Source organism: Carassius carassius, chromosome 22 (assembly GCF_963082965.1).
Source record: "Carassius carassius chromosome 22, fCarCar2.1, whole genome shotgun sequence".
Taxonomy (NCBI): domain Eukaryota; kingdom Metazoa; phylum Chordata; class Actinopteri; order Cypriniformes; family Cyprinidae; genus Carassius; species Carassius carassius.
This window is the reverse complement of record NC_081776.1, coordinates 15,544,670-15,562,723: the sequence shown is the minus strand read 5'-3', so window position 1 is coordinate 15,562,723 and position 18,054 is coordinate 15,544,670. Positions and strand designations below refer to the sequence as shown.

At 39.4% G+C, this 18,054-nt stretch overlaps 1 protein-coding gene across 2 annotated transcripts in view; it reads right to left on the bottom strand.

Moving 5' to 3' along the window:
* Positions 1-18,054, bottom strand: part of LOC132099046 (thyrotropin-releasing hormone-degrading ectoenzyme-like) — a 127,529-nt gene that overhangs the window by 30,738 nt on the left and 78,737 nt on the right. For both annotated transcript variants that reach the window (XM_059505437.1, XM_059505438.1), the window contains 2 exons: positions 16,106-16,171; positions 10,626-10,813 (listed from right to left, as the gene is read on the bottom strand). In XM_059505437.1, the coding sequence (XP_059361420.1) occupies positions 10,626-10,813; positions 16,106-16,171 (254 nt within the window). The remainder of the gene's footprint in view (positions 1-10,625; positions 10,814-16,105; positions 16,172-18,054) is intronic.

Below are 18,054 nucleotides of genomic sequence, written 5' to 3'. Positions count from 1 at the left end.
CAGCAGCTTTGCGTATTGTATGGGGTGGAAAAGTCTCGTACTACCCCTTATCACCAGGCGGGGAATGGGCAGTGCGAGCGCTTTAATAGGACCGTGCACAATCTTCTCCGTGCTTTGCCTTTGTCCAGGAAAATCGACTGGGCTTTATGCCTCCCGCAAGTGCTGTTCTGTTACAACACTACCCCTCATCAGTCGACGGGTGAATCCCCATACCTTTTAATGTTTGGGCAAGAACCAAGGCTCCCCGTGGACTTCCTCTTGGGTAGAGTACAGGAGGTTGGGGTGGGTAGCGTGCACGAGTGGATGAGGGAGCATCAGGTTAGGCTTCAGGTGGCTTTTGAGGGGGCACGGGGAAGACTGGAAGCTGCGGCTGGTCGCCGCAAGGTGCGACATGATGCCCACGTCCGTGATGCACCACTGGGGGAGGGCCAGTTAGTGTACCTGCGTGAGTATGGTGCTAGAGGTCGTCATAAAATTCAGGACCTGTGGAGCCCGGTGGTGTATCAGGTCGTGAGGGCACCTATGAAGGGAGGGGCGGTATATACTATTGCACCAGTGGGAGACTTGGGTAAGGTTAAATGCGTTCATCGCTCAGCCTTGAAGGCTCGGATCCGGAGGGATGGTCCGGTCCCAGTTTCCCTAGATCCCCCAGTGGTGGAGGAAGAGGAGCTTCCCCTAGAGGTGTCCTCTGAAGATGCTTATCTGGTGATGTTGGTGTCAGAGACTCCTCCGGTAAGTCAGGGCCTGGTGCCTCAGGTTCTGGTGTCTCTGGCGCCCTCTACATCACAGGGTAGACCAGTAGATGCAGAGGAAGGGGCACCGGTAAGGGGGGCTCTGGGGCTCCTAATTTGGCGTTCGGGGTAATACCAGCGCCTGATAGTCTGTCGGAGAGTCTTTCGTGCACAGAGAATGTCCCATTGTGGAGAACTGGTCGTACTACTGAAGGTCACCACTCAAATCCGCACCGGTTACCCCGTGCCATCGAGGAGGGGGGCTTGAGTGCTGCTGCAATACCAGCTACTACGTCTAACAGGATCTCTATTCTGTTTAGGCCGTGGGACATGGGCCAAGAATAGGGTATTAGTATTCCACGACAGAGGCAAGGGTCTTGGGGTCATCGTCGGGGCGCCGAAAAAAAGAAAATGGGGGTAGAATGTGGCCGGAAAAGTGATTTGGCCTGCCGATTGGTCCTTGTTGAGTGGGGCTTTGATACTCCAATAAGGGGGAAGCGGCCTTAATATTTAAGGACCCTTATTTTGACGGGTTTACAGGTCCTCGTAGGTCTGGATTTCCCACTTCCTGGCATTTTGTTTCGGTTCTCGGTTCCCTTAAGGTATGGTTACACTCTCCTTCGGCAGTGTAAATACACGGATTACTTTGGTAACGGGCTTCATTTATGGTTTATTTATAGCGGGCTGGTGGCGACGGCATTGTAACCGATTTCTGGCGGAGTTGCTTTCAGGTACATTGATATATAAATCTTAAGCTCTTTCGCTGTGTTTGGGGTCATTATTATGTCACATGTAGCCGTAAAGACGCGCTGGCAGATGCGGGTAAACGCTGGCCAGTAAACAGAGCTGCAGCATTGGTTGTGAGTAACCATACAATGCTGCGTTCGGTCGTGATTCTACCTAAACTGTAAGTCACCTCTCCCTTGTTCACATTTGGGGTTCGGGACATTTAGGTTGACTTGTCTTATTGTTAAAGGTGAATGGAGAATGGATCATCACTGTCTCTAATCCATAGTGGAGAACGCTGCACGCGATTCAGCTGCTGTTTTGCTTCCCTGCAACATTTTCTCAGTTCAATTTGGTACAGTGTGTGCTGCTGGACTGACGCCTGGTGATTACCTGGCAGATATGGTGGAAGGCTAGTTCTCTAGCGTTGCGTCTGCCCGGCTGCCTACCAGGGTTATTTAGTTTTGTTAAGTAACTTTATTTTTTTTTTTTTGTTTTGTTTTGCCAGGTTGTTTTCTGTGTTTATTTTGATTTTGTCTAACAGTGGGTTTATGTGGTGGTAAACTCTGTTTGTGAGATTACTTGTGGACACTTCCCCTGTTTATTATCATAATATAAGTTCGTGTTTTGTTTCTTTTTCATCCCCGGTTCTGTTATTTTTGGGCCACTAGTCGCTGATTGGACTGGAGTATTAAAGCTGCCATATCGGGTGGCGTTACTTTAATTTATTTTCATTATTTTGTGTATGTTGTTTTGATTGTTACTACGAGTCCTTTTGTTTCTCTCTCTCTCCAGGAGCCACTGAGGATTTGGCGCGGAACGGGGAAGGCTAGCTGCTTCATTCGAGTGGTGTGCTTCACCGTGTGCTGTGTGTGCTGACAAAACGTTCTTAGGGTGTGGGTGTGCTGGTTTGATTTTTACTTGAGGTGGGTTTGGACACCCTTTTGGATTGCAGCCGGCCTGCCCTGTTCCCGCCAAGCTGGGCTCGGAGGAGGTATCTGTTACGTGTAAGAGTCTTGAGAGCGAGTTTTTATTGGTGGTGATCATTTTATAATAAAGTGTTTTTGGTATTGTCCCTCACGTCTCCTGTCATCTGCCTGTCCAAATGGTAACACTTACCTGTGTGTCTTTCTTGGGAGTTATTTCCCCGGTGCCCCCCAGGGTGGCGTAGTCGGATTAAGAGTAGAGATTAACTAACTTCTCCAACCGTCGCAACTATCTAATGTTTAATAAGTTGATTAGCAAACATTAGCAAGCACATTATCTCACGTTTCTAACTCTTTGAATATATATTAACTAATGATCCATTAAGCATTATAGAATATTTGTTAATGATTTATTAATGAAAGTTATTATAAAGAGTTACCAAGAAATTCCTAAAGCTTTAGAACTTTATTGCCACTATAAAAGAGTAACAGCTGTTGTCTGGATGTGTCTACATTTCAAAATGACTGTGATTAACCAGCATCCTCTCTCTCTCTCTTTCTCTTTCTTTCTCTCACTGGATGTGATCTCTCAGTCTCACTGTCTCTCAGTGCGAGAGCGATAATATCTCAGGCTCTCTTTAGGGACGGCTGGCTCTTACAGTCTATAATGAGTCACTGGGGGCTTTTGTGGCTCAACATGTGTGATAGATCCTCACAACACTTTTATCCAACACCAGCTGCACAGAAGAGAGGAAAAAAACACAAGTGTCTTCATTTGAAACCTTCCATGGATTCACACATGCTGGAGTTAGTGTTGAGCTTCTGTGTTCAGTGATTCACTTATTCTGTGTTCACTTGGCTTAAAACCACTGAGACCATGAAGAAATGGACAAAAGAAGATAAAGATGTTCTGCTGGATGGGTTAGAGAAGAAAGACTGGGATTGGTTTTGAGGAAATCTGTTGACACTGCAGAGAGCAACATGCAGCTAAACACCAGCTAAACAGAGGTTGGTGATGGATTTCTGGAACACCAGGAATTCATTCAGTTGTAAAACGTGGAGGTGGTGAAGTCTAATAATTATTTGAGAATTTACTTGAAAATACACTTTTACTCCTCATATTATTAAAGTGATCCAATTACAAGTGATCACACCTGAATAAAGGTTTAAATGTGATCTTAGTTTAATCATACATTGCATTTGTAGCATAAGTTCTAACATGTCTTCAAGTAATCTGAATTGATTTCTTCTTGTACAGTTTTTTTTTACGTACACTAAAGAAAATCATTCGTTGCTTTAAACATTGCTGCTCTGTTTTTCCTTGCTATGAAAGAAACTCTAGATCTACAGATTTTCTACTTAATTTATATGTCCAGTGGTGTTCAAGCTGATGCATTGTCATACTGTAGTTAATGTTTCATTGCAGTTCAGATGTGTATGTGTGTTTTGCACTGTTAACTGTCTAGACACATCCCAGTTATGTCACATGAATGCATTACTGCACTGCATAACATTTCCAACTCTATACTCTGAGTCTATATATATAGTACTGTATATTTGTTTTGTGTGTTCTGCATTTTTGCTGTGATACCAAATTTCTCCTCAAGGATCACTAAAGCATTTAACTTGAGCAAGAACATTTTCTTCACTGTAACCGTAGTAGTGACAGTTTTATTGCCAGAATCTTAATTACAACCCGAATTCCGGAAAAGTTGGGACGTTTTTTAAATTTTTATAAAATGAAAACTAAAAGACTTTCAAATCGCATGAGCCAATATTTTATTCACAATAGAACATAGATAACATAGCAAATATTTAAACTGAGAAAGTTTACAATTTTATGCACAAAATGAGCTCATTTCAATTTTGATTTCTGCTACAGGTCTCAAAATAGTTGGGACGGGGCATGTTTACCATGGTGTAGCATCTCCTTTTCTTTTCAAAACAGTTTGAAGACGTCTGGGCATTGAGGCTATGAGTTGCTGGAGTTTGCTGTTGGAATTTGGTCCCATTCTTGCCTTATATAGATTTCCAGCTGCTGAAGAGTTCGTGGTCGTCTTTGATGTATTTTTCGTTTAATGATGCGCCAAATGTTCTCTATAGGTGAAAGATCTGGACTGCAGGCAGGCCAGGTTAGCACCCAGACTCTTCTACGACGAAGCCATGCTGTTGTTATAGCTGCAGTATGTGGTTTTGCATTGTCCTGCTGAAATAAACAAGGCCTTCCCTGAAATAGACGTTGTTTGGAGGGAAGCATATGTTGCTCTAAAACCTTTATATACCTTTCAGCATTCACAGAGCCTTCCAAAACCTGCAAGCTGCCCATACCGTATGCACTTATGCACCCCCATACCATCAGAGATGCTGGCTTTTGAACTGAACGCTGATAACATGTTGGAAGGTCTCCCTCCTCCTTAGCCCGGAGGACACGGCGTCCGTGATTTCCAACAAGAATGTCAAATTTGGACTCGTCTGACCATAAAACACTATTCCACTTTGAAATAGTCCATTTTAAATGAGCCTTGGCCCACAGGACACGACGGCGCTTCTGGACCATGTTCACATATGGCTTCCTTTTTGCATGATAGAGCTTTAGTTGGCATCTGCTGATGGCACGGCGGATTGTGTTTACCGACAGTGGTTTCTGAAAGTATTCCTGGGCCCATTTAGTAATGTCATTGACACAATCATGCCGATGAGTTATGCAGTGTCGTCTGAGAGCCCGAAGACCACGGGCATCCAATAAAGGTCTCCGGCCTTGTCCCTTACGCACAGAGATTTCTCCAGTTTCTCTGAATCTTTTGATGATGTTATGCACTGTAGATGATGAGATTTGCAAAGCCTTTGCAATTTGACGTTGAGGAACATTGTTTTTAAAGTTTTCCACAATTTTTTTACGCAGTCTTTCACAGATTGGAGAGCCTCTGCCCATCTTTACTTCTGAGAGACTCTGCTTCTCTAAGACAAAGCTTTTATAGCTAATCATGTTACAGACCTGATATCAATTAACTTAATTAATCACTAGATGTTCTCCCAGCTGAATCTTTGCAAAACTGCTTGCTTTTTTAGCCATTTGTTGCCCCCGTGCCAACTTTTTTGAGACCTGTAGCAGGCATTAAATTTTAAATGAGCTAATTAAGTGGATAAAAGTGTAAAATTTCTCAGTTTAAACATTTGCTACGTTATCTATGTTCTATTGTGAATAAAATATTGGCTCATGTGATTTGAAATTCCTTTAGTTTTCATTTTATTAAAATTTAAAAAACGTCCCAACTTTTCCGGAATTCGGGTTGTATATTCTTTCATTGTGGGGATCTGATCATAACCATGTGACCCTGAACCTCCAGTCACAAATTAGTCTGACAGTTACACACCAGCCTCAAGCATATCAACACATACCTGCAAAATAAGACTCAATAAGGCTCAGATCCACCTGTAAATGAATTCTCAGGAGGTAACAGCACGTCCCCATTACAGTCAAGCAGCCTGCAATGATAAAATTAATTTGTGCTTTCAAGTGCTAATAAGTTGTTTATATTCTCTATAACATCACCTGTGCTCTCTATAACAATCTGTGCTGTGAAAATCCAAATAGTCAGGTAAGATATGATTGCAAAGGCGTTAATAAAGGAACGGTTCAGCTCTACACTTTTTACACCGGTGAAAATAAGCACAGGATCTACAAAACTATCTTAGATGTGCCAAATGGTCCTTTGTTGATTTCAGTGTTGAAGTACAGCATGACCATTTTATATTTAACCTTATATCCACTATTAATGCCTAACTTAATACTGAGGTTTTATACGGAAGAGAAAAACTGTGGGCCTGAATAAATGCAAGTTTTATAGGCCTCTGTTACAATTTCAAAGAAATATTTAGCATTAAATACAACTTACAAGACCTATACAACACCCTTTGTGGAAAACCATTTAACATGAGCTACTTTAAGAATGCTAGGTTTCAACTACAAGTATCACATCATGTTTTCTGTTCTTTTTACTAACTGAAGGGTGAGTCAAAATTAAATACTGTGGAAATAAATATCAGACCAAAGATGATGTCATTACAGCTGAAGTTGTATTTAATCCAAAAAAGAGTCCTTTATTGCGATTTTGAAAGAGAAACTGAATTAGCACATCAAGTGTGTGCCTCTTTGCTAGCTGGATTATGAAGCTGCTTTAACAGAATATCAATGTGCAGTTGTTTTCTGTTGAGTTTGTACCTCTCCAGACAGACTGTGGACCCTCTGTAATGAGATGGTAGTGTATATGAAACATACTGGAGGAATGTGAAATACATTCAAACTGACCTTCTTTGTTTTCCTTTTGTTGCTGCCAATGTTTCTGTCAGCACATTTTGCTAGGCTGGCTTAAAGCCTCAAGTGAGGTGTTACACTGCATTTACAAAGGTGCCAAATCCCCCTGCGTTCTGGCAGGTTGTCTGGTACTCAGCTGAAAACCCCTCAGCTGAAAGAGACGCCCCCTACTTGCAACACAGCTTTGCTATTGATTCTTGGAGCAGTTCTGCTTCTGAACGCCTCTGCAGAAGACCGCTGCACTCAGAAAACATGTTCATGTAGGAGGAGATATTCTGATGAAGGTGGAACAAATGAACTCCGGAACATACAGATTTCTACCTGCATGTTTCATATATAGGACACCAAATGGCTCGATGTGGAGAGCTAGCCTAAGCAAAAAGACTTATTATCTGCAGATGATAAATCAGATTATTTTGACAACATAAATTATGTTCACTAGAATTATAATTATTGTCTCTTACTTCTAACTAACAGATTCCATTATTAACCACCTTTAGTCAGAAAACCACATTCAGAATATTCCAGCTACATGCTACAAGTTCAGGAGCTCATTTCCTCAAATTGCAGGTGTTTGGCACAGATACTGTTCTCGAATTAAGAAACATTGTCACTATCTAAATGGCAATACGGCCTAACAACACACACCACACTCTCAAACTGACAGCACAGCATTAAAATTCAATTCTTGATTCAATTCTTGTGCTGCTAAGAGTGTCTGATCCAAAACAAAAGGAGGATTTCTAAAACGGATCAGAGGCAGTATTGAATTATTCATCTCACTCTAACGAAGAATTTAACTAATCTATCTGGCAGTGACACAAGCAGTTTTCCGTGACGACGCAGACGGGTGCCAAACAGCATGTGGCAGTGACGGGTTAGCATGGGTCGCTAATAATAAATGAAATGCTCAGTTAATAGCTGCTTGATAGCTTGTGAGCGTGAACATGTTGTGAAATATGATTCATAGAAATAGAATTGTTTTATTTCTTACTTTCCTGCTAATCTTAAACCAGCCTAAGATAGTTGATAGTACTGATTTTAGCTGACTGGCCATTGAAAACCAGCAAACCATTTTAGACAAGTTTAAGCTAGTTTTTTAATTTCTTAGCATGAGCGATAAAGACAATCATCTAAAGGTATGCTTTATAAGCAATAAACTGTTCACATCCCTTGGATGGAAGCGAGGAAATCCTTTGGGTCTTCATGCAGTTGTGGGGCACTAGGCTAATTTTTTGCTGTCTAGCTGTGGGTATAATCTCCAGATGGTCTATAAATCTGTATTTCTTTTGGCTGTTTTCCTATATTATATGTACATATTATATATTCCTATATAGGTAGATATATGCACGTATATATATGCACCTATATGTTCACCTATAATAGTAAAATTAAAATCCATAGCTGCTAGGCAACATAAATAACCTATAGTCATTATTAAGCACATTTAGTCATAAATAAGTCAAAAATGTAGAAATGTACATTATTTATTTAATCAAGATCAATCAAATAGTACAAAACAAAAAATATGAGCTTGGCATCATGTATGACAGTCAAAAATGAGATATGAGCTACAAAATGACCAGGGCCCGGTTCCCCAAAACATTCTTATCGCTAAGTAGTTCTTAACCTATTCCTTAACCTCTCTCTTAACCTTATGGCACGGTTCCCGACACATTCGTACGCTAAGTATATCTTCTGTAAATCACACTTTCGTAAGGTTGGTCTGAACCATTCGTAGCTCTCTCTTAGCATTATTTGAGCTCATGACGCTACTGTACAGCAGTCCTTAGAAACCAGCGCAGCGAAGTACAAGTCAAACTATGGTATGTTGACAATTTTGTGGCTCAACATTGATTTTCTGTTTTTTTTTAAGATAATAAATTATGTTCGCAATGGATACAGGCCTATTTATAAAGTTGACTTTATGTGGTTACAGAACTAATAAGGTGGTAATTAGCCTAGGCTTTTTCGTAATGTAATTAAAGCGAATTGGCAATCATTTTTTGATAATTAAAATCTGGCAAACAATTTGGCTCTAAATGGCTAAGATCTTTAAATGGGTAAGCATGGTGGTGTCCAGTAAGCAACCAACTATGGCAGCGATCCAACATGTCCTTGTATTGAATCAAAGACGGAGCCGTTTAGTCCATGTCAGTTTTTTTATTCAGCAAAACTTAAGCCCTTTTGACATTTTGCCTGACGTGGCTATATTAAAAAAAATCCCCTCCCAAGACAACTCATTGTGGAGCAGCTGGACCTTCCCAGACCTGCGCTGGCCAGGCTAACGCGGCGGAATTCTGCTTTAAGCCCTGAAGCCCAGCGCTACGTTTTTATTTTTTTATTATTATTATTTATTTATTTATTTATTTATTTTGCTACAGAGAGATTCATCGAGGTCGTGGGAGAGGGCTACAGCCTAATCAAGACCTCGATGTGGAGGTGTGTCCACACAGTCACCAACGCCCTTCTGCGCCATGCCGGGGATTACATCCTGGTGGATGGCACACTCATCCCTATCGCCAATCGATCAGTGATTGATCGGGAGGAAATATTGCGAAAGGGATACGCGACCATAAACATGCAGGTTATAGTGAACCATAGGAGTGTGATCTTCGACTTGGTGGCAAGGTCCAGCAAAACTTCAAGTTCCCTGACGAGAAGCTTGGTGCCCTTGTTTACGTTGCTTCCCCAGCATATTTTGTATCTAATTCTCTCTCTCTCTGTTCATTGTAGATAGGTTGTTTTTTATTAAAAACGTAAACCAATTGCAATCAATACCGCATTAAACAGAAGTAACTGCAGCCGCTTGCCAATCAATTCTGATTGTAAAGTACCTTACCATTAATATAAAAGTGTATTATATAATTTTCATAAGTCGTTAAACCCATGTCAAAAAGCGGCACAACGGGATAAGGGGGGTGGATGATTAGTGAGGGATACTCGGTTCGTCTAACCGTCACAACATAGCCTATCGTGTGAACAAATTACTGACCATTTGATAATTTAATTTATAGTCTATATTCTACTGATAACTTAAACTATGTTAAAATAAATGTTACTGTAATAATTTGAGGAATGTTTCATTTGCATATAACGTGTTGTCTTTCTTAACGCTGTAATGCACCTTCATGTGAAGTGGAAAATTGATTCATGAGCAATCGATGCCAACTAATTCAGCACCCTGACTTTGGACAGCGCTCTTGTAACGTCGGACGTAAGAGGCAGCGTGCTAAGAAGCTTCCTAAGGGACACTTCGGGGAACACACTTAGAAACATCAACAACTTTGGTAAGATATATCTTTCGATGTCTTCTTAGCGCGCTAAGAGTGAACGTTATCGGGAAACCGGGCCCAGATCCTGCCATTAGCTAGAAGACATATCTTGTATGTATAAGGCTTATATGTGGATATGAAGAAGCAATACAGGAGACCTAGATTTCCTGTATATGCACATATATGCACCTTTATTTTGCCTATATGTGGCATATATACGCATATATGCAGCATATATGCAGTATATATACGCATATATGCTGCATATATGCGGATATATGCAGCATATATATTATCATATATGTGCATATATGCAGCACATATGTGCATATACACTGCATATAGGTTTCATATATGCGCATATATCCACATATAGGTTCTTTCCATGTGGGTACTGTAGATTTTTTTTTCTTTTCTGTCTGAGCTTGATCTGATCACGGGAAGCTATCAGTGAATTCAGGGAGGAGAATCACTGACTATAGGCTTTTTACATTATTCAGTATTGCAGTGTTCAGCAAACGTACACTCCTCTGCTCCATATATTATGGTGGATTTCTGCAAGGATGTATGAGCTCATGGAGAATCAATGTCAAGGGGTCAGTTGACTGATGGAGTTTCAACAACCTCTCATGATTGACATATGGCAGACTACCTTTTGTTGAACAGCTCAGGATTCTGGATCTTAGCATCCGTGTCATAAACGAAGTGCTCTTGTGAGATGGTGACACTGTTGTCAAGACTGTCGTTCTTGCTGATGGTGACGACAGGGTAGCCCATCTGCAGGGTCCAGCGGTCCATGACCTGCGTGATGTTGATGTCCTTTCCCTCCCGCTGCATGGCCTGTAAAACAAAATATGGTATATACATTAAAATACATCATACACATACAGATTTCCAGAGTAAAAGGTGCCAAGTAAATAGATAAGTGTCTGAAAGTGTAAATGCATTGAGTTATGGTGGTTTATGTTAGTTGTTTTTTTTTAATGCAAATCTGAAGGGAAATGTCGCGAACTGAAATGTCCAGTGAGTGGTGCTATAAGCTATTTTGCTTGTAAAACCTAACTGATATATTGTTGACAAAAGCAAACGTTAAAAACAGATTTGTCGTTACTCGTGTTTTACAAGACCCATAACCGAACAAGCCACATCACAACTGCATTGCTGTACCAGGTAAGCTACCGAGCAAGCTTACTACGCAAGATACAAACGTGAAAGTGTATTAATAAGTTTACAATGCACTGCATGTGTTTTAAGGTCATAACATAATATTGTGCAAGTATTTGTTATTTGATAACTCTAACCATAATATGTGTGAAAAGGAATAAAAACATTTGACGTTTTGCAAAAATGTAGGTAGAAGTATGTTTTTCAAACGAGCCCAGTGTAAAAAAAAAAAAAGAAAAAAAAAAACACTTTCAGGACTTTTAATTAAAACCTCTTAGTGAAAGGTGATTAAACTACACTGTTCTCTTAAACTGCATATGCAGAAACATCACAAGGCAATTTCCAGTTTTCTAATCTCTCTATTCAAGAGAAACGCTTGTAAAAGAGCAGAATTTGATTTCTTCAGAGGAAGCTGCTCCTCCTATTTTAAAGAAGTAAAACATAAAATTGGATCTCATGGCTCATTAATGACTTTTGTCCCTGAAGGAAATACACTGCCTACACAGTTCCTCCTTATTCTTAAAAAATGCTATTATAAATGGCTCAACGAGGTGGACAACTGGCAGTTTTCATGAATTGTTTTCAAAAGTTCTCTGTTCTATGTATGAGGGACATTTTAATGTTTTATGGAATTTCATCTATTTTCAAATCAGTATCTATTTTTAAAAATAATGGTATAGTAGGTGACTGCAAAATATTGTGCATTTTGAAACATTCAAAATATTAAGAAAAAAAATTTTGTCCATAAATTACCCAGCCCTAAAAAGGTGCACTATGACTAATGGTAGAGGCTGTAGTCTTTAGCATCCTTGTTAGCATGCATGTAAAGTCGGTATTTTGAGATTTAATTTCAGGCTTAATGCAGATGTCTGCAGACAGTGAGGCAGCTTTGCTAGTTTTTGGATCAAAGCAAATGTCATTGGCTTCACAGATATTTTCCATCATTTAATTTCACTGCATTTTAAAGAGGTGCAGCATTTTATGTTTACTGGGGTCAATTGGTAGTTTCTTTAAAAAATGGTTGTAAACCGGTGGAGATTTAGTGTGTTGTGGAGACCCTTGGGAAATAAAAGTGCTCTGTCAGGCTCTCTTGCATTCTGCAAACGTCAACCTGAGTAGATCAGTTAAGTATGTGCACTTACCTTATCCAGTGTAGCTTGGACACTCTTGCTTAAAGCAGATGATTCTGACATTATGATAATTAAAATCGGAGACTAACCAAGCTTGTCTGAGATGACTCGGCTATTAAAAAACAACCAATGAAACGGACGACTTCTCACAGCTGTCAATGACTCATGTTTTGTTGACTGTGTGCATAAAGAAGAGGCTCTGCAGAGGCTGATGATAGCAGCTGATGTTCCTACATATATGACGGCTTTCAGGAAGCTACTGTACCTTTGCCCTGGTGGATATAATTAAAGAAAAAAAAAAGCCTGTCCGGCGATGGGTCGTGAGCTTGACAAAGGGCTTTGTGGGCTCTAGCACTGCCAGATTATTGCAGCAAATTGGATTTCATGAATAGCTAATGAACACAGCGCATATCAGTATTCATTAGATGATGGGCTGTCACAGACTGTTAATGTAGCTAAATTCATCAGTGTCTGACAAACACGGCCACTGAGAGGATAGAGACAGAGGTCCAGGTCTGGCCCCTTCACATAAATTCACCTTCAAATACATTCTGTTTTGAAAGAGAAAATGAAGAAGAGGCCATCAGCTGGGATTTTGGAGAGTAATGTGAATGACAAAACGCTTTATACAACGCTGATAGCTGCTAAATGTCCTGCTGTTCCATTACAAACTATAATAACTTTGAGATTACGCTTGAAAGTAATCTCATTAAAGTCATGACACTTTGTGAGACGAGTGAGAGAGGACTTGCTGAGAGTTTTCTTACTTTAAAAGCACATCTCTGTGCTGTGAGCTGATGACTTGAACCCAACTATTAACTTGACTGTGATTATGGATGTTGGCTAAAACCGCTTACTTCACAGTCGCTATTTAGTGTCTTAATTTACCTTTTTCCATTTAATGCGCCTCTTTAAAAGCTTAAATCTTACATATTAGATATTTATGCTTACAAATTAAGTCTGTATTATTAATAACAGCACCGTGCAGATGATCTAGCATATTAGCATCCTTTAGCACCACGTGTCCAGCTTCAATTCATATTGTTATCTGACCAAATATTACTATTGCTACATTTCATCAGTTGATACCCTTACTTGATACTGCTCCGGGTGTGTGTTCACAGTGTGTGTGTGTTCACTGCAGCATGTTTGCACTTTGGATGGGTTAAATGCAGAGCACAAATTCTGAGTATGGGTCACCTTGCTAATATGTCACGTCACCTCCATACATAAAGGTGTTCTGTTGATTCTGAGGATATGGCTTATAAAGAAACAATAGGGCAATCCTAGCATTTGTTTAGCATATGTGTATTGTATAATTTAAACAGGTTTTTATTATTAAATTATTAAATACAATTATTTTATTAAATTAGGAACTTTGCATTAGCATTGCAGCATTTGTTGTTCCAGTAACTAAACTATAGGAATTATGGGAAATGAAGTATGCCAGTAACAATATGGTTGCTAAGCTTTTATGGTACTACTAAAAGACAGAGAAACTGATTTAGCAGATAATAGGAAAAATACCTACAGGAAAAATTTCTTTCTGTCAGGGGGTGGGTATAGAAGCGACTTTTCATAGGTGGGCACTCATGACAAAATTTGTATTTTTCAGGCCCGAGTGTAGCATCTAAATAGGTAAACTCTCATTCAGCAGATTTGTTATTTTAAGTATTTTTTTTTTTTACTTTTCTTGGCTTATTATTTGCTACACCTGAGCTGAAGGGCAGATGCTCATGTTTAATCTGAGAGACTCATCAGGCTTGTCGGCAATTATGTGACACTTCACTAATCGGGTCTGTTAAGATTCAAGTAATGAACAAGTTAACTCAAATCACCAAAATCAGCAGCAGCAAGCCTTCATTATCAGTTTTGTGACCATTTACATTTAGCAGGTTTCAGTGATCAGATTTCTGGATCAATAGTCACCTTCTCCTTTAGAAAGCGTTTCCATTCTAAGTGCAACCTCAAGTGTAAAAGCTACAGCCCGAAGCCATTTATTTTGAGAATAATGGCTGGCTGATGAAGTTATTGGCTGGCTAGCTGGCTCAGCCAAAACCTAAATGGCTGCTGCAGCCGCCAAACTTTTCATAGCTGCAAATGGCTGAAGCTGCCACTTCGTGTCTACAGATGTCTATGTTATACTGATTAACTAGATCTCAATCTTTCCAAGCAATGCATGGCTTACACTATATTTCTACAAAATGCAATACAATGCAATAAAGAAAACAACAGATTTTACTTTCACAACGTATGCACATATTTATTTTGTAGTCTGTATGCTACTAAACATTTTCAAATAGCCTACAATGCATTTCACAATGCAAATTAGGCAATATCTAATTAAATATCTGCTAATTTGCATATATTAAAAAAAAAACGAAATCTGAGTATTGGATAAAGCCAGGTTAAAAATATATATATTATAAATATTTTTTCATTGTGTTCACATATTAGATGGGGGAAAAATTACAGAGGGATTTATGGATATCTACTTTTGTTATCCTGTAAATCAGAATATACTGTATCAATAGCCTTAAAAAATGATTTTCGCCATATTTTTTGGAATAAAATGTTATATATCAGGCTAGGAATAATATATTTACAAATCCCTCTGTAAATGTCTTCATAATATAACTAGGTACTACTGAAGTGGAGATTTCGGACTTGGAGTATGAGAGAAAGGTCATTTTGAGAAAACGGGCTTTAAAGATTTATCATCAGCCAATGAGATCGCGCATTCAGTCTTTTTACTTTCACGATTGTTTGCTGATAAAAAGGAAATGACCATATTTGGATCCAACAGGATTGTACAGAAGAGAGAGAGCTTAACGGTTCATGTGATGAGAGGGTGACGGCAGAGATCGCGGAGAAGTATGTTAAGAACGCAAACTTTTGTTGAATTTATGAGAAATCTACAGACGTAAACAGACGAAGTGTAGTAAAATAAAGACCTAAATGTGTATTTCGGACTTTTTTCATCAAAAGTCTGAAAGAAGAAGTTATTGAAGACAAATATCCAAAAATCTCAAAATTGACCAAAAAACAAAAACAAAAACAAAAAACGATGTTTGTGCCTGCCGTGTCTCGCCTTAATATAAACACACACTGTTATCAGTATTATTTTGGACAAAGTTTTGCACATTTCACTTCAATGTAGCCTACACTGAAGCATGCGTCGTGAATTAGCAATGTGGAAACGGTGGTTTGTTACTGCAGTAATATCACGTATATTACTTCTGTACGGAAAACGAGCAATTTTAATTGGTCGTCAATTCACTGTGAGTCTGTGTATCATAGCTACGAGCACAAGACTGTGCTGTTATGAAACCAGTGGGAAAATAGATCTCGTGTATTGTTTATATATTTCGTGTGTGTATGTCTCTATGTGATAGAATTATTATTTGATGCAAATAATTCTAGCCGGCTCAGCCAAACTTTATCAGATGGCGGCTCAATTTGCCTTAGGAAATTATTGGCTGGCGGCGGCTGAAATTCTAAATGGCGCAAATGGTGGCGACTGGCTTCAGTGTCTAGTAAAAGCAGACTATCAAACACAACCCAGCCTCCATATCAAAGTCTTTCCCTAATGTGTTGATGTGAGTAGGTGGTGTATTGGCATAAATTTGTGCACCGCTGATGATATGCAGTTACATAATTGCCTCTGACTTATATGCAGCGCATGAATCTCTGAACACCTGCCTGCAGGTGATGCACTGTGTGAATTTAAGTAGGTTGAACACAGACAGTTTCACTTGCTGCTCAACACTGACTGACCCCAGCACTGATTCCTGCTCGCAATGGAGGTCTCACAACCAGAAGATGAATAAAATCTCACCTCAGAGAATTTGTTCCACAAGTCATCTCTCGCCGCGTTCCCGTACATGTGTGTCATCAAGTAATCCTGCAAACAGACAGAGACAGAGATCAATATTGGAAGAGAAATCAATTGGACTTGGACGGGAACAGTGAACTTGGGAAACCAAATAAGCCCAAACAATAACATTACCAATCCTCATGGTTCAAGCTGAACTTGTGCAAATTAGCAGCAGATGTTAGGGTTTGATTGGCTGTCAGATCAAGAAGGACCATAAGGAGGCCAATTAGAGGCTGATTATGTTGTTCGAGTCGATGCTGCATCAGTGTGTCATGAATAACATACAAATCAGAAGCAAGACATAAAAGATGGTCAAACTGCTCACATTAAAAATAAGCATAGGTCCTGTTCAATTTTGAAAACGAAAAAAAAAAAATTAATAGGAGAAACATAAAATTGACTCAAGCAATAAAAACTTCAACATTCTTAAAAAAAAAAAAAAGATTGTTCAGATATATGCTAATATTATCCATATACTGTAGATGTATTTAGGCTACATATCATTCCACTTCACTTTTCTGCTGTTAACATAGTAAATGCCCAAAAAGCATGGTAAATTTGGTAAACGCTTGGTAAAAGTGAATATATATATATATATATATATATATATATATATATATATATATATATATATATATATATATATATATATATATATATACAACCCGAATTCCGGAAAAGTTGGGACGTTTTTTAAATTTTAATAAAATGAAAACTAAAGGAATTTCAAATCACATGAGCCAATATTTTATTCACAATAGAACATAGATAACGTAGCAAATGTTTAAACTGAGAAATTTTACACTTTTATCCACTTAATTAGCTCATTTAAAATTTAATGCCTGCTACAGGTCTCAAAAAAGTTGGCACGGGGGCAACAAATGGCTAAAAAAGCAAGCAGTTTTGAAAAGATTCAGCTGGGAGAACATCTAGTGATTAATTAAGTTAATTGATATCAGGTCTGTAACATGATTAGCTATAAAAGCTTTGTCTTAGAGAAGCAGAGTCTCTCAGAAGTAAAGATGGGCAGAGGCTCTCCAATCTGTGAAAGACTGCGTAAAAAAATTGTGGAAAACTTTAAAAACAATGTTCCTCAACGTCAAATTGCAAAGGCTTTGCAAATCTCATCATCTACAGTGCATAACATCATCAAAAGATTCAGAGAAACTGGAGAAATCTCTGTGCGTAAGGGACAAGGCCGGAGACCTTTATTGGATGCCCGTGGTCTTCGGGCTCTCAGACGACACTGCATCACTCATCGGCATGATTGTGTCAATGACATTACTAAATGGGCCCAGGAATACTTTCAGAAACCACTGTCGGTAAACACAATCCGCCGTGCCATCAGCAGATGCCAACTAAAGCTCTATCATGCAAAAGGAAGCCATATGTGAACATGGTCCAGAAGCGCCGTCGTGTCCTGTGGGCCAAGGCTCATTTAAAATGGACTATTTCAAAGTGGAATAGTGTTTTATGGTCAGACGAGTCCAAATTTGACATTCTTGTTGGAAATCACGGACGCCGTGTCCTCCGGGCTAAAGAGGAGGGAGACCTTCCAGCATGTTATCAGCGTTCAGTTCAAAAGCCAGCATCTCTGATGGTATGGGGGTGCATAAGTGCATACGGTATGGGCAGCTTGCATGTTTTGGAAGGCTCTGTGAATGCTGAAAGGTATATAAAGGTTTTAGAGCAACATATGCTTCCCTCCAAACAACGTCTATTTCAGGGAAGGCCTTGTTTATTTCAGCAGGACAATGCAAAACCACATACTGCAGCTATAACAACAGCATGGCTTCGTCGTAGAAGAGTCTGGGTGCTAACCTGGCCTGCCTGCAGTCCAGATCTTTCACCTATAGAGAACATTTGGCGCATCATTAAACGAAAAATACGTCAAAGACGACCACGAACTC